We start from the raw sequence: 24,138 nt of genomic DNA, 5'->3' as shown, positions 1-24,138 counted from the left end.
GCCCACTCTGGGAACCAGGGAAGGGGAGTACGGTCCCTCGGTGGGTAGTGGGAGACCTGGTGAGCGCTGACACTCACTCCCGTCTGCTGGGACGCAGCACCACGCACCGGGCACTGGTTTAACTGCGCTCCGTCCTGAAGACTGGAACTCACCCTCTCAGGCCACCAGTCCCCAGCTGGCAAAAAGTGTCCCCAGGTGGAGATGAACAAAAACACAAAAAGTCCAAGCTCTTTCATTGGCCTAAAAATAAGATAACAATATGATTTATCATCTAAACGAGGACAATTTTGAGAATGCTGAGGACAGTAGACATAAACTGAGGCTGCCCCAGCAAACCAGCTGAGTCCTCTGTGACCCCCCACCTCAGTCTCGTGGTGTTTCCCTCTGCCTGTCCCCTCACTATTGCATGGACAGGCCGGTGCGCTCCTGCCTCAGGTCTTGCACTTGCTGATCGCCGGGTACCTGCGTGGCTTGCTCCCCTGCTTCCCTCAGGGCCCCCCAGATGCCACTCTCAGGAAGGCCTCGAACCACCGTTTTACTTAAGGCTTCAACCCCACTCTCGCCTCACGCTATCTGTGCTCCACTTGTTTGCATATTGTTTATCTCATGCGACTAAACTCTGTGAAGGAGGGAGTTTTCCCCCTGTTTTGTTCACTGCCTAGAACTGTGCCTGGCACATTAAGGCATCTAACAAATACTGGGTGAGTAAGCAAGTGTAAATGCAATTGGATCTTGAGAATTCATTCATCACATAGTTATTGAGTGTGTCCTATGTTTTAGATTCTGCGCTAAGTACATAGCATTATTTTAAAGTGTAAAATTGTAAATACGTCCTCTGTACCCGAAGATAGGAAAATTTAGTGTAAGTTTATAACACAAAGATATGTAATTATTGTTGAAGTCAATGAAGATTGTCCTTTAGGATTCTAAATTAGTTTATTTACAACTTGATCGTTGTGTATTAAATCTGTATGCTCCTTCTTATGGGGTCATCAAGGTTTTGATACCCAATTTATGGCCCCCACTTTTGACAGCTCTTTGTATTCTTTACTTTAGCAAACTACTGAGGAGAAAAGGGGTGTATCTGGGTACAGTTACACCCAAGAAGAGCTGGAAAGAGTCTCTGCGCTAAAGAGTGAGGTTGATGAGATGAAAGGACGGACGCTGGATGACATGTCTGAAATGGTGATCGCACGTTTCTCTAGTGTCTTGTTTTTTCCTTAAATCTTCACCCGAGGACATTTTTTCATTTATCCTTACAAAGATTAGGAGGGAGGAGAGTGGGAGAGAGAGAGGGAGAGAAACATCCATGTGAGAGACACATCGACTGGTTGGCTCCCGTGCGACCCCAACTGGGCCGAGGACGAACCGCAGCCAAGGTCCATGCTCTTGTCCGGAATCAGACCTGGGTCTCATTGGTCCGAGGGCCAACGCTCTAACTGCTGAGCCAAACCAGCCAGGGCTCTTCAGTGTGTTTTTATATCATTTATAGAAGGCAGGTATTTTTAGACTTGTCCAATTTTCAGTGAAACATTCAGATTTTCATTTCAGCATATAGTTTATTTTTTTCATCTGTTTCTATCAATATCTTTTGAATTTTTGCATTCTAGCAAGGTTCAGCTTGTAATAGTTTATGTATTTTATGGTTGAGTTTTTTTCTTCTTCTTCTTCTTCTTAATCCTCACACAAGGATATTTTTCCCATTGATTTTTAGAGTGGAAGGGAGGGAGGGAGGGGGGGAGAGAGAGAGAGAGGGAAAGCCACCAATTAGGAGAGACAAATCAATCGGTTGCCTCCCAAACACTCACCAACCAGGGCTGGGGATCAAACCTGCAACCCAGGTATGTGCCCTTGACCAGGAATCGAACCCTTGACCCTTCTGTGCTTGGACCGACCACACCAGCCAGGGCGCATTTTGTGGTTTTTAAAATGTATAAAAATTATACAACATCAAGAAAATATTGAAGATAAAAAAATAAGTTTTCCCAAATCCCACTACCCTAGTAAAATGATTTTATTTTTTTATATGTCCTTGGTATCTTTCCATATTCAGAGCTGCTGTTCAGCCAGAATGTACCATACAGCCCATGAGGCATTAAAACGTTGAACTCCTTCCTTCCTTATTGGTAAATAGCTGCTGCCCCAGACTGGCCGCTCCCCAGAACCCCTGCCTCTCACCACAATCTGACTCCTAAAAAGATGAGCATTTAGCACAGCCGAGGCCAGCAAGACCGTGGTCAGCTCTGTGGCTGGTGTCCATTGTGACTGCTGGGTTATTAAGTATTTTGAGTATCACTCATCCATGTTTATGTATATTTTATATAACCAGCAAAATTGCTTATCGTTTTACACAGCAACCTGATTGTAGTTGTATACAGGCAACTTTTCATTTTAATCATTCAATGTTAGATTATAAATATTTTCCCGTATTGGTTTGCAGTCTTAATAATTGATACTTTGAACGGCTCAATGGTATTCCATCTTATTGAGGAATCAAGAGTTACTAAGTCACTTCCCTGTTGTTTGGCATAGAAAGAATGTATAGTGTTTCTACTGGATATAACACTTCAGTAAATATCTTTATGCATGTCGTATTTTTGTTCTCTTGCATTCTTTTTTAGAGGTCATGTATTTTGTTTAAATGACAGGTAAAAAAACTGAATTCGCTGGTATCCGAAAAGAAGTCAGCTCTAGCCCCAGTTATCAAAGAGCTACGAGAGCTGCGTCAAAAGTGTCAAGTGAGTGGATTTGCTCTTGTGATGCTTTTAGCATTTTATCTTGTTGACATGTACTGATCAGAGTCCTAAATATTCTACTTGGGTAATTTATAGGAAACAAATGATTGTTAAAAAAGGATTCCAGGTTTTTAAAAAAACTTCCTGATGAACTATTTGTTTTATTATTATTTTTTGACTCTTTATTCCTGGTAAATATGTTTTGTCTAGGAAGCTTATTTTTGTCTGCTGTTAATATAAGTGTGCCGGCTTTCTTCTCATTAGGGCTGCTTGGTATATTTTTATTTCTGTTCACTTCCAGCTTTCTGTGTCCTTGATTTCGTCTGTCTCATAAATAGCATATAGCTGGATTTGGTGTGATATCGTTTCTTACAGCTAGTTTGTAATCTGTCTTTTGATTGGTGACTTTAGTCCCATTTACGTTCAACTCTTTTTTTTAAATCCTCACCCGAGGATATGTTCCTATTGATTTCAGAGGAGGAAGGTGGGGAGAGAGAGACATCAACGTGAGAAACATCAGTTGGTTGCCTCCCATATGCACCACCATCGGGGGTCAAACCTGCAGCCTGGGTATGTGCCCTGACTGGGCATCAAACCCGCAACCTTTCTGGTGTACAGGACAGCGGAGCCACCGGCCAGGGCTACTCTTATTATCGGTGCATGGGCGTTTATTTCTATTCTGTGCTTCCTATTTGCTGTGCTTTTTCTTTGTTTCTTTTCTTCTTTCCTACCCTCCATTGCACCAGTCCTGCTGTCTTTGATCTTTTTCCCCCTTTCTTTTCTTTTCTATCTTCCTCTATTCTGATACTATTTCCTCTTAAGTTTTAACATATATTTTCCTGGTGTAAAGTCTAAAGTTAGTCAGCATCTCTCAAGCAACACAGGGACCTTAGAATAACTTAATACCCTCTCCTGCTACGTGTGTTGTTATCCTCCAGTATTTTATTTCCATCTCATTTCTTCAGATCCAAAAGTGGTTGTCATGGTGATCGTTACCATTATAACTACTACTTTCTACATCATTTCCTGTTTAGATTTACCCACATATTTGGCATTTTTCACCGTTGCTTCTTGCATTTTAATCCTTTCCTTCTGGATTCAGTTTCCTTCTTCCTGAAATTGTTTCCTTGTTTTGTTTTGTTTTCTTTTTTTTGTAATCCTCACCCGAGGGTATTTTTCTATTTATCTTCAGATAGCGCGGGAGAGAGAGAGAGGGAGAGAAAGGGAGAGAAAGGGAGAGAGACAGATACATTGGCTGGTTGCCTCCAGCACTCCGACCAGGGCTGGGGACAAACCACAACCGACGTATGAGCCCTTGACTGGAATCAAACCCCAGACTCATTGGTCCGCGGGCCGGCGCTCTCCTGCGAGCCACACTGGCCAGGGTCTTGTTTTGTTTTCTTGTAGTGGTTCTCTCAGTGAAGAATCATTACTATAAGTAAACCATCTTTATTCTTCTTAAGTAGTGGCATGATCAGAAAAAGGATTATTTTTATTGCTTTCTGATTTCTCGTTGTGTTGAAGGGTCTACAATCAGTTTAATTGTCATTTCTTTTTAGGTACTGTCTTCTCTATGATTGGTTTTAATATTTTTATCTTTGTCTTCAGTGTTGTCCAGTTTCACTGCCATGTTCTAAGTATAGGGTTGGTTTTGTTTGCTCTGATGGAATTTGTGCTTTTTGTTTTCGATTATCTCTGGAAAAATTCTACATACATAAGATCTTCAAATATTCTTTCCCCTGGTCTTTCTCGTCTATTGTCCAGCAATTCATACTAGATGTACGTTAGACATAGTTGGGCTCTTCCCTATTGTTTAACCTCACTTTCATATGTGTGTATATATATTTGTTGTTGTTGTTGTTGTTGATCTTCACCTGAGGATATTTTTCCATTGATTTTTAGAGAGAGGGGAGGGAGGGAGAGAGAAATGTTGATACAAGAGAAACACATCGATTGGTTGTTTCCCACATGACCTTGACTGGAGCCTGGGATCGAACCTGCAACCCAGGTACGTGCCCTTGACCGGGAATCGAACCCTCGAGCCTTCGGTCCTTGGCTGACGCTCTAACTACTGAGCAAAACCAGCCAGGGCTCACTTTCATATTTTTATCTTTTTGTCTCTCTGTGATGAAAGTTGGATAATTTCTTCAGCTCTATTTTCTAGTTCATTCTTTTGTCTCCTGAGCTGTGTCTAATCTTATGTTTATGCCACATTTAGTCTTTCATTTCAATGACTGTGATTTTCCTTTTGGGCTCCTTTCGCTCACTGTCCCCTTTTGAAGGTTTTGTTTTCGGTTCCTCCTGCGTGTATTTTGAGCTTACTTGTGGAACAGGCTTGCTCCTGGTGCCTGGTCCCCGGAGGACAGCCCTGCCGTCTGCGTGCCTTCTGACCCCGCGCCCAGGGGCTCATCTCCTGACAGTTTACACTTCGGGGTTGCGGGCTTCTCTGAGGTGTTGGCTCTTGAATCCTGGCAGCTGGGATGGATGGTGCGTCCCTCCAGACTGGCTTTGCAGATGTTTTGCCAGGTGTTTTAGGAATGTCGCAAACTGGGAGCTCATTCTGAGTTCACGTCTCAGCGTGGGAAAGTTCTGAGACCGTGCAGGTCGGGTAAATTCAACCCCAAACCTGGCGAGGTCGGGCCCCTTTATTCCATCCGCCTTTGCAGCAGCACAGCCGCATTTACTGACCCGTCTGGCGCTGGGCTGGGCCCGCAAAGGGCTTTGGTCTGCTCAGGTATCTTCATCTCACCAGAGGCCCGCGGCAACCTGAGTACACTCCCGGTGCCCCTTCCCCGGCAGGGGTATGGCTGGCCCCTCGGGCCTCCGGTGCTGCGGTCACTTGGATACACAAAAGCCACAGCTCCTTTTTCCACCAATTTTTTATACTTTGTTAGTCACCCTAAACCAGATGCAGTCCCACACAACAAAGGAAGCACACACGACATTACCCACGGTGTTACCTCTCCCGTTCCCAAGGAAACTGTGCCAAGGTCATTCTGGGCTGCCCTGCCGCAGTCCAGGCCTGGGGTTAACCCTGTACTCGCGGGCTCCCAGGTGGAAGAACACTGGATCCACTGTGGGGTTCTCAGTTCTAACAGCCCACCCTGCGCAGGCCTAGGACCTTGGCCTCTGCCCTGCTTGAACTCTTGTTACCAAGACTAACAGTTCCCAACTCCCTTCACCAAGGGCGGTCGCAGGGTGTCATCGTGCCTGACGAGTCCCTGGTAATTCCTCTGCTTCCTTGGGACTTGAGTTCAGCTCTGGATGGAAAGGATGCTTGTTCGACCTTATCAAGCGTTTGTAGATACTTTTCTTTTTATTTATTTATTTTTATCCTCACCCAAGGATATTTTTCAATAGTTTGTTCGGATAGAGTGGGAGGGAGGGAGAGAAAGAGAGAAACATCGACATGAAAGGGACACATCGAGTGGCTGCCTCCCACACAGCCCAACCAGGGCCGGGGACAAACTGCAACCGAGGTACACGCCCTTAGCAGGAACAGAACCCGGGTCTCTTGGGACCACAGGCCGACGCTCTAACCGCTGAGCCAAACCGGCAAGGGCTGTAGATACTTTTAGCATCTCTAGGCATTGTAGTAGATTTTCAGATGACCTCATTCAAAATATTACATTAGGAGAAAATTTTAAACTACTCAAACCGCCTGAGTTCAAATCCTGACACCTTTCCAGCAGTATAATCTTTGGCCTTTCTTCACTTTCTCCAAGCATGCTGTGGGGAGATCAGTATCTCAAGGAACTGTTGTGAGATTTTGTTATTATTCAAGGCTGAAGCTCAGACACCCTGACATGGATTACAAATTGCTGATCAGGTCCCTGCCGAGGTCCTCAGCCTCTTCTCGAACTTCCCAGACACACCCCAGCAGAGCAGACTACACGTACCTCCGAAGTCTTCTCTGTAGCTGCCGAGCCTTTATACCTAGCGCCCTTTTTTCTGAACATTCTCCTCCCGTCCTCCCTGCTGTAACTACGCTCACTAATCCCTCTTACCTCCATGTAGTATCCGTTTCTCTAGGAAGTTGTCCACACCGATCCCCAAGCCTGGGCTAGGTCCAGTGAGTCCCAGGCTCCTGTGACCCTGCCCAGCACAGCCCCCGGCAGCTGCTGACTTGTCCAAACGTAACTGAGGGGAAGGTTCTTGGCTGTCTTGTTCGCTGTTGTGTCCCCAGCTCCTAACGAAGAGCCTGGCACTCAGCTCGGTACATGGTAGCTATTGTTTTTATCAGCGCCTCCATCTGTCATAATTCTCAAATGTCTAATTGTTGTATAAAGAACTCGTAAGTATGCCAAGAAGCTTAGGGTTCAGTTACGAGGCTAACAAGGGCACGATTGTGTCAGAGCCGCCATCCAGGCCTTGGTTTCTCACTTGTTAGTCACTTACCTTTTGCACCAGGAGCTGACCCAGGAGTGTGAGGAGAAGAAATCCCAGTACGACAGCTGCGCAGCGGGCCTCGAGAGCAATCGCTCCAAACTGGAACAGGTGAGACCGTTTTTAACTCAACAACTGCGCAAAAACTGCCTGTGGGTGCGTGTTTCCATGATTCCAATGTCAAAAGATCCCTGGACCTTTTCCCTGGTCCCCTGAGCCTGTCTCCTAAGTTCCAGAGACCTTTATTTCTTCAGAGTTGGTGTATACACCCCGAATTCTCCATCTGCACCACTGCCACCAAGTCCAGTCCCCACCGTGTCTTCTTAGGCTCCCACAGTCATCCACCGCCTGCTCCCCACTTCCCTTCCTGCCTTCCTACGGCTCGTCCTCCAAAACGGAGGCCACCCTCCACTGGCTTCGGTTGCACTTAAAATCTCCCTTCCAAACTGCGGTCTGCGAGGCCCCACCTGCCCCAAGAACTTCACGTCCGCCCTGGCCGGTGTGGCTCAGCGGTTAGAGCGTCGGCCTGCGGTCCAGAGAGTCCCAGGTTTGGTTCCCGCTAAGGGCACGTACCTTGGTTACAGTTTGTCCCCGGCCCTGGTTGGCTGTGCGGGTGGCAGCCACTCGATGTGTCCCTTTCACGTCGATGTTTCTCTCTCTCTCTCTCTCTCTCTCCCTCCTACTCTGTCTGAGCAAAAATGGAAAAATGTCCTTGGGTGAGGATAAAAAACAAAACAAAACAACAAGTAAAAGAACTTCAGGTCCACGCGCTCCGTCTGGTACTTCAGCCGGGCCAGCCTGTCCCCTCAGGGCTCTTGCACGTGCTCCTCTCTGGACCACTCTGCCCCAGCTCTGTGCTTCGATCTCCTTTTCATCTGTCAGGCCTCAGTCTGAAAGTCACCCCTCCTGGAGATCTCTGCTCACCCTATCTGTCGTCACCCACTCAGTCACCCTGTCGCATTCTGCTGCTGAATTTTCTTCATGGTCCTTATCCCCATCTAAAACGACCTTCATCATGCGTCTCCTTTTATGCCTGTTTCCTCTTCTTTTTTTTTTAATCCTCACCCAAGGACATTTTTGCATTTATCTTCAGACAGAGTGGAAGGGAGAGAGGGAGGAAGAGAGAGAGAGAAACACTGATGTGAGAGAGACACATTGAGTGGCTGCCACCCACACAACCCCAATTTGGGGCGGGGATGAACCGCAACCGAGGTAGGTGCCCTTAGCGGGAACCGAACCCAGAACTCTCTGGTCCACGTGCCGATGCTCCAACTGCTGAGCCAAACTGGCCAGGGCCTGTTTCCTCTTCTCAAATGAGAGCAGGGGCATGTCTTGGTCATTGCTGTGTTCCCAGCACCTACCACAGAGCTGGTCACACACTAGGGACTTCGTAAATGAATACCTGAGCGTGCAGCTTCGGAGCAGAGGTGTTGTCTCCAGAAAAGACTGCAGCCCAGTCTGTTCCAGGGAACAGAGCTTTCGGTGCAGAAGAGGAAATGACTGATGGTCTTTTCTTTGTTGTGCATGTCGTCGTCCTCTGCATCTGATATTCCCTCAGTAATGTTGTCCATTTAAAATGATATGTTGTAGGAAGTCAGAGGACTCCGTGAAGAATGTCTTCAAGAAGAAAGTAAATACCACTATACAAATTGTATGATTAAGGTAAGACAAAGAGAGTGAATCAGAACTTCCCTGAGAGTTTTCTGTATCAAGGGCTTAACCTTGTCTTTCCATTTAGAATCTAGAAGTACAACTTCATCGTGCTACTGATGAGATGAAGGCATATGTGTCTTCCGATCAACAAGAAAAAAGAAAGGCAATTAGGCAAGTAACCTTGTTGTTTTTATACTGAGTTACTTAATGTTTTCACCCGTAGAAGTTTTATAAATAAGATGAAATTATAAAGTTTGGAGTACTTCAATAAGCAGATACTAAGATATTATTTAGGTTTATTTCTTGTTAAACATCTTCTGAATAGTCTAGCCCTGCTAACGAAGTAGGAATATGTATAACTTTCTTTCTTGTTTGCTTACTCTTTTGTCACAAAACATATATGCCATAAAATTTGCCACTGTAACCATTGAAAGTGTGCAGCTGAGTTGCACTGATTCTAACATTGTTGTGCAACCATCACAACTATACATTACCAAAACTTTTTTGTCACTCTGGACACTCTCGTAGTCATGAATAGTTTCCCATTCTCCCCTCCGAGGAATACATATAATTTGATAGTTGGTTTTTTATAAGCAGCAAGGTTTGTCTATTTTTAAAGTCCCCCATGGCTTGGACTCTAGTCATCTGCCTGCTAATAGTGCGGTGTGAGTGACTGCCTTTCAGCTAGAAACCGTGTGATTGCGGCGTGCCAGCCTCAGGTTGGGGCGTGCAGACACCTCTGGTCCTCGCACGGCGGGTCTTTTTGTAGCCACAGCCTGCAGCATACTGCAGCAAATCAGAAACTGCCTACGAATACTGCAGAACGGAATTCCAGCTGGGACAAAACGCAGTAATAGACTAAGATGTGCGTTCTTTGCCCCTTACCACACTTCAGATGTTTTGCTTGTATCATCCAGTAAGAACTCAAAGTGCAGGATTCACATTCCTTCTAGGTAGCAGTTGAGATTTTTAGTGGCATGTACATTAATGTTACAGACAGGAAGCTAAGGCATAGAAAGTCTTGGCAGAGACTAAACTTTTTTTTGTATGTAATGTACTGGAATGCAAGCCAGACTGAAGATATCCTATAAATAGAATATTTTATGTACTTAGTCAGATTCCTTCATTGAATGTAAATTTAGCTCAAATAAATATATATGGTCAATGCTAATATTTCACAAATGTGAGAAGTTAATATTGTTCTTGAAAAATAAAAAGTTAGAAATTAAGTTCTTTCAAAATTATCTATATGAATTTTTTTAAAAAGGAAATATTGCTGCTGAACCATTGTTTTTCTGATCAATTTTCTAACCAGATTGTCTTCTAAATCATTTTAAAAATTATTATAACCTTTATCGTTCCTTAGTTTTTCTATAGAAAAATACTGGGCCCTGACTAGAATAGCACATGATGAGAATATTAGAGAGTATAGAGTTAACTGTACTCTAAACTCACTGTTACATGTTTAAAATATTATTACTATTATAGACACAATATTTTTATTGTTATTCTATTTTCTACTTTTGTGGTACTTAAGCCAGAGGTCTAAGAAATCAGCTTGGTTTTGAAAGATCATCTGCACATTTGAATTTTACTTAAAGAGGTAGCACTTTTATTCCAAAGTACTAGAGCGAGACTATAAAATTGGTTTCTAACCTGATCTTCCCAGTTCCTAGTTTGTGACCTTGAGCAAATCACTTCCTCATTGTAAGATACGGTAAACACGATATACTGCAGGAGATAAGTTAAACATAGTCTGCGCAGCAGGTGTTTGGGAAATTACAGAGTCTGAGTCCCTGGGGCGTGAGGGCCGCTGTCGTCCTGTCTGCTCCTCAACCCCAGGGCATCCTTGCATGTAACAGGTGCTCCATATTTGATTTCTTTCTTGAATAAATCAAAATCATGTATTGGTTTATGGGGAAAGAGTAGGAGCCTGCTGATTTCTTGATCAAATATAAACGGAAATTCTCAAACAATCTGGACATTTCTCAGGCCTAGGGTCATAAAGGAATCATTGAAAGCCATCAGAACTGTAGGGAGACATTCTGCTTCCGCCTTGTGCCATTCCCGTCCTCCTGGCTGTGGTTCATGAGCAAGCTGGACAGGCAGACCGTTCGACGCAGTGTCTCGTAAAGTCTGAGAGCAAAATGAAGGCCATTGAGTGTTCCCTCGCTCCCCCGCACAGGTCTGCCTTCACTTCAGCTCTGCAAGCGCTTGGGGTACATTGTTTAAATCCTCACCTGCGGATATTTTTCCATTTATCTTCAGAAGCTCTGACCGCTGGGCCAAGCCAGCCAGGCCACTCTTGGGGTACTTTTGATTGACCTCCTCTCCTTTCTAATTACATTTACCTCCCTTTCTGCATACATGCGAATCTGCCTTCACTCAGACTGCTAGGGCTTCTCTTTGTGGGCTGTGACTTATTAGATTCTCAGTTTTGTGGTGTTCAATTTCTTTTTAAGTACTATAGTGTAGTTTACACAGAAGCATAGTCTTCTTCCATCCAAATTTGAGGTCAGAAGTTTCTCTTCACCCTTCAATCTTTTCACTAACACTTTAAATCTCACTTTTTGTCTTATGTAATATAAAAATGTAATTATACTTTTTTAAAAATTATCCTCATCCAAGGATATTTTTTCATTTTTATTCAGATAGAGTAGGAGGGAGGGAGAGAGGAAGAGAGAGAGAAACATTGACTGGTTGCCTCCCACATGACCCCGACCAGGGCCTGGGATGAACCGCAACCCAGGTATGTGCCCTTGACTTGGAATTGAACCTGAGACCCTTTGGTCCGCAGGCCAACGCTCTAACTGCTGAGCCAAACTGGCCAGCGCTAATTATACTTTTGTTTAAAAATATAATACCAATTTTGGCCAATTTTGCTCAGTGGTTAGAGCGTTGGCCTGCGGTCCAGAGAGACCCAGGTTTGGTTCCCGCAAAGGGCACATACCTCGGTTGCAGTTTGTCCCCGGCCCTGGTTGGGTCGTGCGGGAGGCAGCCACTCGATGTGTCCCTTTCACGTCGATGTTTCTCTCTCTCTTCCTCTCTCTCCCTCCACTCTGAAAAAAAAATGGAAGAATGTCCTCGGTGAGGATAAAAAAATCTTTCTATCTATCTATCTATCTATCTATCTATCTATCTATCTAGATATAAATAAATAATACAAACTTGGCCACTTTGGCTCAGTGGTTAGAGTGTCAGCCCGTGGACCAAAGAGTCTCAGGTTCGATTCCAAGTCAAGGGCACATACCTGGGTTGCAGGTTCTATCCCCGGACCCAGTCATGCAGGAGGCAAACAATCAATGGGTCTCTCTCATATTGATCTCTCTCTCCTCCCCTCCCCCTTCCTCTCTCTCTAAAAGTTAATGGAAAATATCCTCAGGTGAGGATTAACCCCCCCCAAAATTTTTTTAAGTAATCATTATGAAATATAGTACACAAAAATTGAATTTTGTCCATATTAGCATGCCTCAGGAATGTCTAATGTTAATATTTTGGTGTACATTATTCCATATCCTTTTCCCATGTGTTTGCGTGTGTGTGTGTGTGTGTGTGTGTGTGTTAGCAAATGCATGGAAAATATTTTTGTGTGTATATAAAAATAAAATTAAACTACACATACAATTTTTCTCTTCATAGTTTATCTAGAATTCTTTCCACTCTAGTATTTATAGATCTACCCCATTCTTTTTTATAACTCTCTACTATTCCTTTTAATGGAGTAGTATAATCTATTTAAACATTTCCCCATCTATCAACTTTAGTTCGTTTGCAGATTTTTACTGTTAAAAGCCAAAGGTGAAGTAAATGGTTTTTATTTTATTTTTATTACGTTATGAGAGTTCTTCTGTAAGATGACTTCCTAGAATTAGAATTCCAGGGTTAGATGCTATCTAGTGTTTATTTTAAATGTGTATTCTTTCTCCCTTTTGCAAACCTCCTAAAAAATGAAGTAATTTAAGCAAATGGGTTGCCATTGTTTTAAGGGTAGATTAACTAGAAATAGTAATTAACATTTTAACTCTCTAATTTCTTATGCAATGTTTTGCCTTTTTTCTCCTTAAATTACTATTTACTCTAGTTGACTTCTAAGAGCTGACTAAGGATGAGGAAGGAGAATATTTGATAATGAGTTTTCTTCTGACTCTAGTACTCTAAACTACATTGTTTAATTTATTTAGGTATATATGTTCATTTATAATTTAGTTATACAATCAAATCAATTGAAGTACATTGGAACTAAATCATTACATTGACTCTCTAGGGAACAGTACACCAAAAATATTGCTGAACAGGAAAACCTTGGAAAGGTAAGAATGTAGTATTTATTTTTTCAGGCTTTCGTTTCAGTTCTTGGTTTTGACATTGTCATTCATTTTAAAAGATTTAATACAGTTTTCAAAGGGAAATTGGATCCTTATTAATTCTTTTTTTTAATCCTCACCTGAGGATATTTCTCCATTGATACTTCAGATAGAGTGAGAGGGACGGAGGGAGAGAGAAACCTCAATGTGAGAGACACCGATTGGTTGCCTTCCGCAGGACCCCAGCCAGGACCTGGATTGAACTGCAACTGAGGTACGTGCCCTTGACCGGAATCGAACCCGTGACTCTGGTTCGTGGTCCGTCGCTCTAAGCACTGAGCCACAATGGCCAGGGCCTTAATCCTTTTCAAGGGTGAAGGTACTTCCTTAGGAATTTAGTTTTATAAAAGTGAAGGCACAGCCCTGGCTCAGTTGGTTGGAGCATCATCCCGTAGACCGAAAGGTTGCAGGTTCGGTTCCTGGTCAGGGCACATTACCTAGGTTTTGGGTTCATTCCCCACTTGGGGCAAGTACGGGAGGCAGCCAGTCATGTTTCTTTCTCACATTGATGTTTCTCTCTCTCTCTACTTTCCTTTCTCTAAAAAGTCAATAAAAACATATCCTTGGGAATGACATGCCATACCAAAAGGAAAAAAAGAGATAATCTAAAATTTAAAGACAGACAGAACAAACCCAGCCTTGCAAAGCGATGATAGCCTAAGCCTTCCTAAGCCGCGCAGAGCGGACATTCGCAGCCCCCTCGGGCCCACCTGTAGGCCGCAGGCCACTGCCATCTGCCGGGATTGCCTTACCCAGTGTTGTGGAGTACTGTGCTGAAAATCTCAGCTTCCCCACTTTATACCACCTCCCCTTAAAGAACAATGAAATCTGTGACAAGTATTTTTTGTACATTGCAACTGTCAACCAAATAAATCTGTATTAAATGACAGTTAACATTAAAAATAAATTATATACTGAAGTCAGTTGTATTCATAAGTTAAAGGTTTCAAATTCACGTGGTTGTAAAGCAAATTAAATTTAATATTTCTGACTTAGTGCCCACGTCCTGTCTTTGGTTCTTTAGATAACTCGTATAGGTTGTTAGGATTTTTGACAAGGAAATTATTCCAATAATATAAGAAAAGCTGCCATTTAAGTAGCACCTTAATCATAAAATCATGATCAAGCCCGGCCAGCATGACTCAGTGGTTCAAGCATGGACCCATGCACTAAAGGGTCATGGGTCTGATCCCTGGTCAAGGGCACATACCTAGGTTGCAGATTTGATCTGAGGCCCTGCTCAGGGTGGTGTGGGAGGCAACCAATAGTTGTGTCTGTCTCACGTCAATGTTTCTCTCTCCCTCCCTCCTTTCCACTCTAAAAAAAATCAATGGAAAAAATATCCTTGGGTGAGGATGAACAACAACAAAAATCATGCTCAGAGCTTTTAAAATTCTTGATCTGATCACTCCTTTTGTTTTAGTTTATGAGGATAAAAATATGTGTTGTAAGATACTTTATTTGTAACATAGACTTAGATGTAGTTGCATGCCAGGTACTGTGTCAAAAATTTGCTGGTTATATTCGTATTTTCTTAATTCAGTTTTGCTTCCTGTTGCTGTTACCTTTGCTTTCATCATCCTCAGCGGGGGAGGGCAGTTTTTAGTACGTGGTTTGAACCTGGTCCTCAGCGTAGGTTAGCCTCTTATTTGGGCCAGTGTCTACTACCAGCCTCCTCATTAGTGTCCTTAGATCAGTTATTAGCTCAGCTAGATCCTAAAAGGGGAGAAGGTGGGGACGCGTCTGTGTAATCTGCTTCTGTGCCTTTCATCCTTCTGTCTTCCTGAAGCGTCCTCACGCTCGGTGCCCAGGGTCTGTCGCCCGGTGTCCCCTGAGCGACGGCCGTCCTCTCCGGTTCCCTCGGCTCGCCTGCCTTCCTCTCTTGCCTGTCACGGTCTCTGACTTTGTGACACCCTCCTTTCAGTCACCCTTCCTCAGTTGGTCACAGTACGGACCCAAAGTACATGTTTGCAATTTATTGAAAAATTTTCTTATTCCTGTCTGTGATTTTAGAGGTGGTGAGTAGAAGTTTTGGTAGGTGGAACCCTGTCGGCTATTAGTAACAAACACAAGTCTAATGAGGATTGGGCCTTAGAGTAGTGGGCTCTAAAAACCACGAGATCTTCTCCCACAGAAATGTATGCATACAGAGAGCACATACTGAGCCAGGAAAGAGCACACTGGTTAATAAAGTAACAACACATGGTCGCTTGTTGTGTATTTTAATATCTATTATATCATATGAAAAAATAATCTTATAAGGCAGATACTTCTATAGGTACCACTATTGTCAGCCTGAATTGAACATTGAGAAAATTGAAGTTCAGAGGAATTAAGGGTCTCACTTAGAACTCGTGGCAAAGCCAAGGTTGAAACTAAGTCTTCTGACTCCCCAAATCTGCATTCTTTTTTCTGTACTATGATACTGCTCCTCTTTCCTGCTGCCCTTTATTTTCCCTTCTTCTTTTCTTTGATATTTTTCTGCTTTTTTTTTTAACTTCAGGTTGTCCTATGTCTATCATAAGTTTATTTAATTTGTATAATCCTAATCTCCACTTAACTACTATTCATCAGTTGTACAAAGCATACCATATTCTTCTGATTACAGCAAGAGAAATACATCCCTGTAACTGAGATATAATTATTCTTTATTTTTATATACATATATATGTATATGTATATATAATAGAACCTTCGGGAGAAACAAAAAGCTGTACGAGAAAGTCATGGTCCAAATATGAAGCAAGTGAAAATGTGGCGTGATTTTGAACAGCTGATGGAGTGTAAGAAACAGTGCTTTCTGAAGCAGCAGAACCAGGCTTCCATTGGGCAGGTAATTCAGGAGGGAGGAGAGGACCGCCTGATACTCTGAGCTCCTGCGCCACCACTCAGGGTTGTCGTTGCTGTCGCCAGACACAAGCATACCCCCGCGGTGTATTTCTTTTCTTAAACGTGGTTTGTGTAACAGTTTGCTTTCAGATGAGCCATTTTTACTGTTAAGTTTTATTGGAAAATAATGTTAAGGCAGATTTAGGTTTTCAAGATTTTTAATATGAAAAGACGACTTTTATTTTTGCTTAGTTTAAACATCAGTGGTGTCTTCTGAGTTTTATGAGACAGGAGACAAAGTTTACTAGATGTAAATGTAAACATGGGTCTATTAAGAAACGTAGTTTTTAAAAAATGTAATAACCCAATGGCTTAATGTTTTTCTTAACCTTTTTTTAACTTTAGAAGAATCTTTTAGGAACTAATATCTCTTGTTTTGAAGAAACATTTATCTGAAGTTCAGCAGTTCCTACAGTTTCACTTCTTTTTCTTCTGTAAAATTCAAGAAATTTTAATATTTTGAATAACATATTTGTTCTATTTGTATTATTGAAAGGCAAATAAAACTCGGTATACATATCATGGCTGTTTCTTTTAAAATTATAGCCCAGCGGGTGTGGGTCAGTCATTGGGCGTCGACCCTGCACCAAGAGGTCGCTGGTTCGATTCCCAGTGAGGGCACATGCCCAGGTTATGGACCCGATCCCCAGTGGGGGGCATGCGGGAGGCGGCCAGTCGATGTTCTCTCTCATCAATGTTTCTGTCTCTCCCTCTTCCTCTAAAATCAATAAAGAAAAAAAATAAAATTATGTAGTTGTGTCAAAATTTATTTTTTAAGTGTCTATGATGGTATATATTAAATTTAAGGATTATCACTTATTTTCATCAAAAATCTAAAATAGGCCCTGGCTGGTTTGGCGCAGTGGTTAGAGCATCGGCCTGCGGACCAGAGAGACCCGGGTTCGGTTCCTGCTAAGGGCACGTACCTGTGTTGCAGTTTGTCCCCAGCCCATGTTGGGCCAGTGTGTCCCTTTCACATTGATGTTTCTCTCTCTCTTCCTCCTTCTCTCCCTCCCACTCTATCTGAAAATAAATGCAAAAATGTCCTCTGGTGAGGATTTTTAAAAAAAAAAATCTAAACTAGTACATAGGTCCTGGGGACCATTACTTTAAATATAAAAAGTTGTCAGCCCTGGCCGGTTTGGCTCAGCGGTTAGAGCGTCGGCCTGCGGTCTGGAGAGACCCGGGTTCAGTTCCCGCTAAGGGCATGTACCTCGGTTGCAGTTTGTCCCCGGCCCTGGTTGGTCTGCGGGTGGCAGCCACTCGATGTGTCCCTTTCACATCGATGTTTCTCTCTCTCTCTGTTCCTCTCTCTCCCTCCCACTCTACCTGAACACAAAAAAAAAAGGAAAAATGTCCTCGGGTGAGGATAAAAAAAAAAAAAATTGTCAATAGAATATAGATATTGTCATGTGCTAAAATGTTAGCACAGGATTCCAAGTGATTCCATCTCTGCTCAAAGATACTGGAAGATTTCTTTGATTTTTCCCTAAAGAAAGATATAGCCCTGGTGGGTGTGACTCAGTTAGTTGGAGCATCGTCCTGACCACGAAAAAGTGGCAGGTTTATTTCCAGTCAGGGCACATACCCAGGTTTCGGGTTCAGTCCCCAGTTGGGGCGCATGCCAGAGGCAATGATTGATGTTTCTCTCTCTCATTGATGTTTCTCTCTCTCTCTCTCTCTCCCTTCTTCTCTCTAAAACTCAATTAAAATTTAAAAAAGAAAGATACCAAATGTTATGCGACCATTTGCTTCATTTCAGTTTTCAGATACCTTCCCAAATGTTTTTCCTTTAGATTTAGAAACTCGAATTTCAAATTGTTAGCATGTCCATCTTGGGTTAGTTCTTTTTAGCCACGCTGGGGAAGGAATTAGTGAAGAAAATTGTTTCTGTCCTGCACACACACAGAGCCGATTATGGCTTTGCGTCTTTGTTCCCAAGCGTGTGCTACTCGTGGTTTTTGTTTGAAAGTGTCTTTCTTGGGAAGTGTCTTTCTTGGGAATCAGCAACTTACTAGCATGGAGTCTGCTGGTAATTCTAGACACTATGGCAAGAAGAGGTGGCAGCCAAGGAAGAATTTACCAGGAAAGTATAGAAGGAAACTTATTGTAACAAATTTTAAGAAACAACGCATTATTAAGTGGTTTGCATCTGGTCCTCAGCTTGCTTTAGCCTCCCAGTTGGGCAGATACCAACCACCAGCCCTTCTCATTTGTGCCTTTAGATCAGCTGTTAGATCAACCACACACTAAAGGAGTAAAGGCTGTGTTTCAGTTTGTGGAAACAAACCCTTCTTAATTCACTAATCGGGTGTTGAGCAAGGAGGTAGATGTGTTTGTTCAGTGTTGGCTACCGGCTTGTTATTGTTAAGCAGTAAGTGATTGATGTTCCTTAAACCAGAGTATGGATTCCTTTGCAAATATTTGAAAAAGACTAGCTACCCTTTACAGAAACAGCATTTAATTTCCCAAAGGAAAGTCCACTTATGAGATTATTAAGCTCAGTATTTCATGTTCTCAGCCTTCACTCTCTTTGGTGCTCTTCTGTTAATTTTTAAAATTGTTAACAACAGACACTCCAAGGAATGCTTTTAATTCTGATCTGATTATTGCTTGCCATTTTATTCTACACAGAGAGAGTGTGTGGATTAAAACTAAGGCAGCTTCAAATGACTTTACTAACTGAAGCAGAACATCGTTATTACTTCAAGGAAAGCAAAACTGAAAAAAAAAAGGCACTAACAGTACAAAGTTATTTATAGTTTTTATGTAACGTCGGACATTTAGTAATGCAGCTTGATGGGTTCTGTACAGCGACTTTCCACTCATTTCGAGATTTGATTGTAACATTAAGCAGCTCTGACCAGCTCACAGTTTTTGACAGCTGGCACTAACGGAGAATAGCTCATTACATTTTCCCTTCGGGATGGATGCTCTAACTGGCTAGTTGATGAGAGTACTTAATCGTTGTGGAAGATAATCTGTCTTCCACATGATGGCCCAAATAAAGGAGAAAAATGTAGCCTGTGAAACCTGCTTCTGTGTCCACAGATTCCTGGTCTAGGACTCGGTGTCGCCAGCTGCTGCATGGGACTCACTGTATAAACCATAACTTCAAAAGGCCACTGGGCTTGTCTCGCTTTCTGCGTCAGTTCAGGAAGTAATCCAATTTTAAAGGTTGTCCTGTAAGAAGAATTTTACGATAGGACAGCGTCTTCTCTGTTATAAATCTGTTAACAACTGAGTCCCAGATCCTGTGTTTTCCAGGTCCAGAGAGTGGACCAGAAGGGTCTTAGAACATTGCTCAAAGGCATAAGGGAATCAAACCAGATCTCAGGAAATTGCAGAACGCTTAACTCTCTCTCTTTTTTTTTTTATCCTCACCCTAGGACATTTTTCCATTTTTTGTTCAGATAGAGTGGGAGGGAGAGAGAGGAAGAGAGAAAGAGAGAAACATCAACGTGAAAGGGACACAGCGAGTGGCTGCCACCCGTATGACCCATCCAGGTTCGGGGACAAATTGCAACCGAGGTACGTGCCCTTAGCGGGAATCGAACCTGGGTCTCTCTGGACCGCAGGCCGACGCTCTAACCACTGAGAAACTGGCCAGGGCTTAACTCTCTTCTTTAAATACTTTCTATCAGCCCTGGCTGGTTTTGCTCAGCGGTTAGAGCGTCGGCCTGCGGTCCAGAGAGATCCGGGTTCGGTTCCCGCAAAGGGCATGTACCTTGGTTGCAGTTTGTCCCCGGCCCTGGTTGGGTCGTGTGGGTGGCAGCCACTCGATGTGTTCCTTTCACGTCGATGTTTCTCTCTCTCTCTCCCTCCTGCTCTATCAGAACAAAAAAATGAAAAACTGTCCTCAGATGAGGATAAAAATAAATAAATAAATAAATACTTTCATTTATCATTTTGCTTTAATTCAGCGGACAGCAATAATAAAAAAGTCCTTTCACCTGGCCGGTGTGGCTCAGTGGAGTGAGCGGTCATCCCATGGACTGAGGGGTCCCGGTTGGATTCCTGGTCAGGGCACATGCCCAGTAGGGGGAGTGCAGGAGGCAGCCGATCGATGTTTCTCACCGATGTTTCACTCTCTCCCTTCCTCTCTAAAAAGTCAATAAAAACTTATTTTACAAAAATAAAAATAGCCCTGGCCGGTTTCTCAGTGGTTAGAGCGTTGGACTGTGGTCCAGAGAGACCCGGGTTTGGTTCCCGCAAAGGGCACGTACCTTGGTTGCAGTTTGTCCCCGGCCCTGGTTGGGTCGTGCGGGTGGCAGCCTCTCGATGTGTCCCTTTCACGTCGATGTTTCATGTCAATGTTTCTCTCTCTCTCTCTTCCTCTCTCTCCCTCCTATTATATCTGAACACACAAAAAATGGAAAAATGTCCTTGGATGAGGATAAAAATAAATAAATAAATAAAAATAAAAGAAATCATTTCATTAAACCGTCTAAAAAGCCTAATTAGTTTATATAACATATATAAAATTTTTGGAAAATTTTCCGCTCTGTGCTTTTCCCAAGTATGTTTGTTTCTTAAGTTTCAAGGCTAACATGATAACAGAGTAATTTGAATAAAATAAGAGACTGAATATGTTGCTCAAACTAAAAATATATAAATTTGCTGAATTCTTCTGAACTGAATTTGAAACTATGCACAAATGGTAGTTTGCCAAAACTGCCTTCGCAAAAGCAGTATGAAGTTTGTACTGAAAAACGACTTCGTAGGGAGATGGCTCGTAGAACCCTCCTTGTTTTACACAGGCGTTCATTCGCCCAAGGTTGGTGCCTAACGAGTGTGAATCAGAGACTTGTTTCTACAAAGGGTTCTAGGCGCTTACATCATTCCCCTTGCTTGGCAGGAAGGAGCGTTTAGCCCTAGGGAGGAAGTCACTCTTATTAAACTTGGTTATATCAATAACTTCTCCATTGTACTGAAGGTGAGATCTAGATTATATACACAACAGATCCTTTTTTTAAAAAAACAATCCATGGCAGCTAGGAGAGAAATAAAGTTGCATTTGTATTGGATATGTCATTGTTTCTCCTTCTCCCTTTTCTTTTAATGAGAAATTTTTTTTTTTTTTTTTTTTTTTGTACAGATAGAGTGGGAGGGAGAGAGAGGAAGGGAAAGAGAGAGAAACATCAATGTGAAAGGGACACATCGAGTGGCTGCCACCCGCACGACCAACCAGGGCCGGGGACAAACCGCAACCGAAGTACGTGCCCTTAGCGGGAACCGAACCCGGGTCTCTCCGGACCGCAGGCCGATGCTTTAACCGCTGAGCCAAACTGGCCAGGGCTTAATGAGAAATTTTAATTAGAGCTGTTCACTGTGTGGCAGCCAGGCGTGAGGGGAGGGTTTTGGGGGAGGATAGAGAGGGATCGTTCAAAGTTCACTGTATATTTTGAATAGTTGTCCCTCTTAAGACAGTCTCACAAAGAGACAGTTGGCTATTCCTGTCATTTAGCCTCATCCCATCAGACACTAAAACGCAGAATCCGAGCAAGTAGTTGTGAAGACTTGGACACAAACGCTTTCTGCTCCCGTGCCCCCTCTTTTGGCAAACTGGAGGCATCTTCTCAGCAAACACGACTGCACAGTTTCCTTTGTAGAATCGCTCGGAGATTTGAGCCCCCAGACTTGGTTTGCGTCCATGGCAATGCACCCCTGGGAACACCGGAGGAAACGAAAGACCCTCCGTTTCAGCGAAGCCTGGGTGCCCACCCCGGGGCGCAGCCCAGAGCCGGGGAGCTGGACGGGGCCTCCGAGTGATCCGTGGCCCGTTTACTACCCTGGGGACTTGGCAGGGGCTCTGGGCCTCTCCCCAGCGCAGGATCCGAGCCTGGCGCCTGCAGCACCCCGCCTCCGGCCTCGGAGGGACCGCAGTGCGGTGGGCTCCTCTCCGGGGCGCCTGTTGGTTGGCGAGGAGCACCGGTTAGTCCTGCCCTGGCAGCCAAGCCCCGGACGGGGACAGAAAACCGGCTTCCGACGGCAGCTGGGCAAAGCGAGACCCGGCAAACGTGACTCCCCGCCGCAGCCAGCCCCTCACTGAGCACTTAGTAGGCGCCAAGCACTGTCCCGCGTGCTTTATGGGTAAGAACGAATGTCCCTCTCACAGTGCAGTTACCCCTCTTACAAGTGGGTAAACTGAGGCATGGAGCGCCGTCCATGGTATTACAGCCGATAACTGGCAGAGCCGGGTCGAAGGCTTGTACCCTTAACCCCTACTCCGCACTGCAGTGTGATCCGTGTCCATACTTGTCTGTGTGCAGACAGGTTGATGTCCATTTATGAGCCATAGTATGTGTGAAATTATTTTGAATGCTTCTTATTATTTTTTATTCTTTTGATGTGTTCGCTTACTATCCCTGAAGAACAGAATTCACTAAGTGATTAAAAAAATAAGCTCGACCAACCCCGATGAGGAAATCATAGCAAAAATGAATATCAAGTAAATGCGTAAAAGAAATGAATAGTTTTAGATGCGGAGCAAATGGGAGCCTTATAGATTATAATTGAAATCTTTCTCTATGAAAGTGTTTAAATCATATACGTCTCCTGTTGCTGGACATTTAGCTTGATTCCCGTGTTTTACTTTAGGACAATGCTGCAGTGGAATTTCAAGATCGAAGTGCAATAAAATATTAAGCAAAGCCACAAAATTAATTCAATGTGGTCAAATCTAGAATCCACTGAATAGTTTCATAGACATTCCTTGCCTTGCCCTTGGAACATGCCAAGGCAACCGAGGAAATTAGTAGGAGACGGCTTGACCAATTAGAGAATGAAATTGTAAGTGCGTTTCATTTTATTTATATGCACATATTAATTGAGTGTCTTCCGTGTGCCTGACACTGTGCTAAGTGCTAACTATGAAATGAACATGACCTGGTTTTTGCTGTGAAAGAACTCACTGCCTAGATGACTCTAATATTACATAGCAAAAATTTTTAAAGTTCTTGTTATGTGAAAAGAACAAGGATCTCAGAGGAAGAAGCAATTAATTCTGACATGGGGGATGAGGACAGATGGAAGAGGTAGGGCTTGGGCTGCATCTGTCAGGCTGAGTTAAGATTTTGCCAGGCCTTGGAAAGGTGAGGACCTGCAGGCAGTTAAGGACATGGCGTGCCCAGGAAATGACAAGTAGTTTAGTACAGCACAGTAGTCACCCAGTTGCATGGGGGAGGGGAAAGAGTCCACCCTGGGTGCCAGCCTCTTGTGCTCTGTAATTTGACGTGCTGGGCACTCAGCTAGACTCTGTGAAAAGGTATAGTAAAAGCATAAGGCGTGGCCCCAGTCACCAACAGGGCTAACAATACGTTAAACAACAGGACACATATGGAAACCTGGTGCTGTTGAACTTCAGTCTAGGAGGAGGTCTGGGGAAAACAAGGATCAAAGGGGAGTCCAGCCTGGCTGGTGTGGCTCAGTAGATTGAGTGGTGGTCCTTGGACTGAACAGTCGGGTTCAATTCCCAGGCAGGGCACATGCCCCAGTTTCGGGCTCAATCCCCAGTAGGGGGTGTGCAGGAGGCAACAGATAAATGTTTCTCTCTCACATTGATGTTTCTCTCTCTCTCTCCCTCCCTCCCTCCCACTCTGTCTAAAAATAAATGGAAAAATATCCTCTGGTGAGAATTTAAAAAAAAAATAAGCCCAGCCAGTGTGGCTCAGTGGTTGAGTATCGACCCATGTACCAAGAGGCCACCGGTTTGACTCCTGGTCAGGGCACATGCCCAGGCTGTGGGCCAAATCCTCAGTGGGGGGCGTGCAGGAGGCGGCCGATCCATGTTCTCTTTCGTCGATGTTTCTGTCTCTCCCCCCCCTTTCCTCTCTCTCTAAAATCAATAAAGAAAAAAAAATTTAAAAAAAAAAAAAGAATTGAATAAGCGAGTGGTGAACTTGAGGGGACAGCCCGAGGACGGGCCGGAACCAGCACGTGCTCACTGGCCCTGTCCCGCCTGCAGCTCTGTGTCAAGCACGTCGAGCAGGAAAAGGCATGGCTCCTCCTTTGGGGGAATTCGGTCCAGTTATCAAGATGAGAAGTGTAGCCTACAGCTGAAGCAGTTTACAGCACTGGATTATCTAGTAGGCAAACAATACACCTCGAAT

At 43.7% G+C, this 24,138-nt stretch overlaps 1 protein-coding gene across 1 annotated transcript in view; it reads left to right on the top strand.

Moving 5' to 3' along the window:
• IFT81 (intraflagellar transport 81) overlaps positions 1-16,558 on the top strand; it is a 51,451-nt gene extending 34,893 nt beyond the window's left edge. The window contains exons 13-19 of the mRNA XM_036276501.1: positions 1,057-1,185; positions 2,649-2,738; positions 7,146-7,232; positions 8,712-8,783; positions 8,860-8,945; positions 13,039-13,084; positions 15,828-16,558. Of these exons, the coding sequence (XP_036132394.1) occupies positions 1,057-1,185; positions 2,649-2,738; positions 7,146-7,232; positions 8,712-8,783; positions 8,860-8,945; positions 13,039-13,084; positions 15,828-16,010 (693 nt within the window). The 3' untranslated portion in view covers positions 16,011-16,558. The remainder of the gene's footprint in view (positions 1-1,056; positions 1,186-2,648; positions 2,739-7,145; positions 7,233-8,711; positions 8,784-8,859; positions 8,946-13,038; positions 13,085-15,827) is intronic.
• The last annotated feature ends 7,580 nt before the right edge of the window (positions 16,559-24,138 follow it).

The sequence above is a fragment of the Molossus molossus genome, unplaced genomic scaffold (assembly GCF_014108415.1).
Source record: "Molossus molossus isolate mMolMol1 unplaced genomic scaffold, mMolMol1.p scaffold_m16_p_22, whole genome shotgun sequence".
NCBI classification, from domain to species: domain Eukaryota; kingdom Metazoa; phylum Chordata; class Mammalia; order Chiroptera; family Molossidae; genus Molossus; species Molossus molossus.
This window is presented reverse-complemented; position numbering and strand designations above follow the sequence as displayed.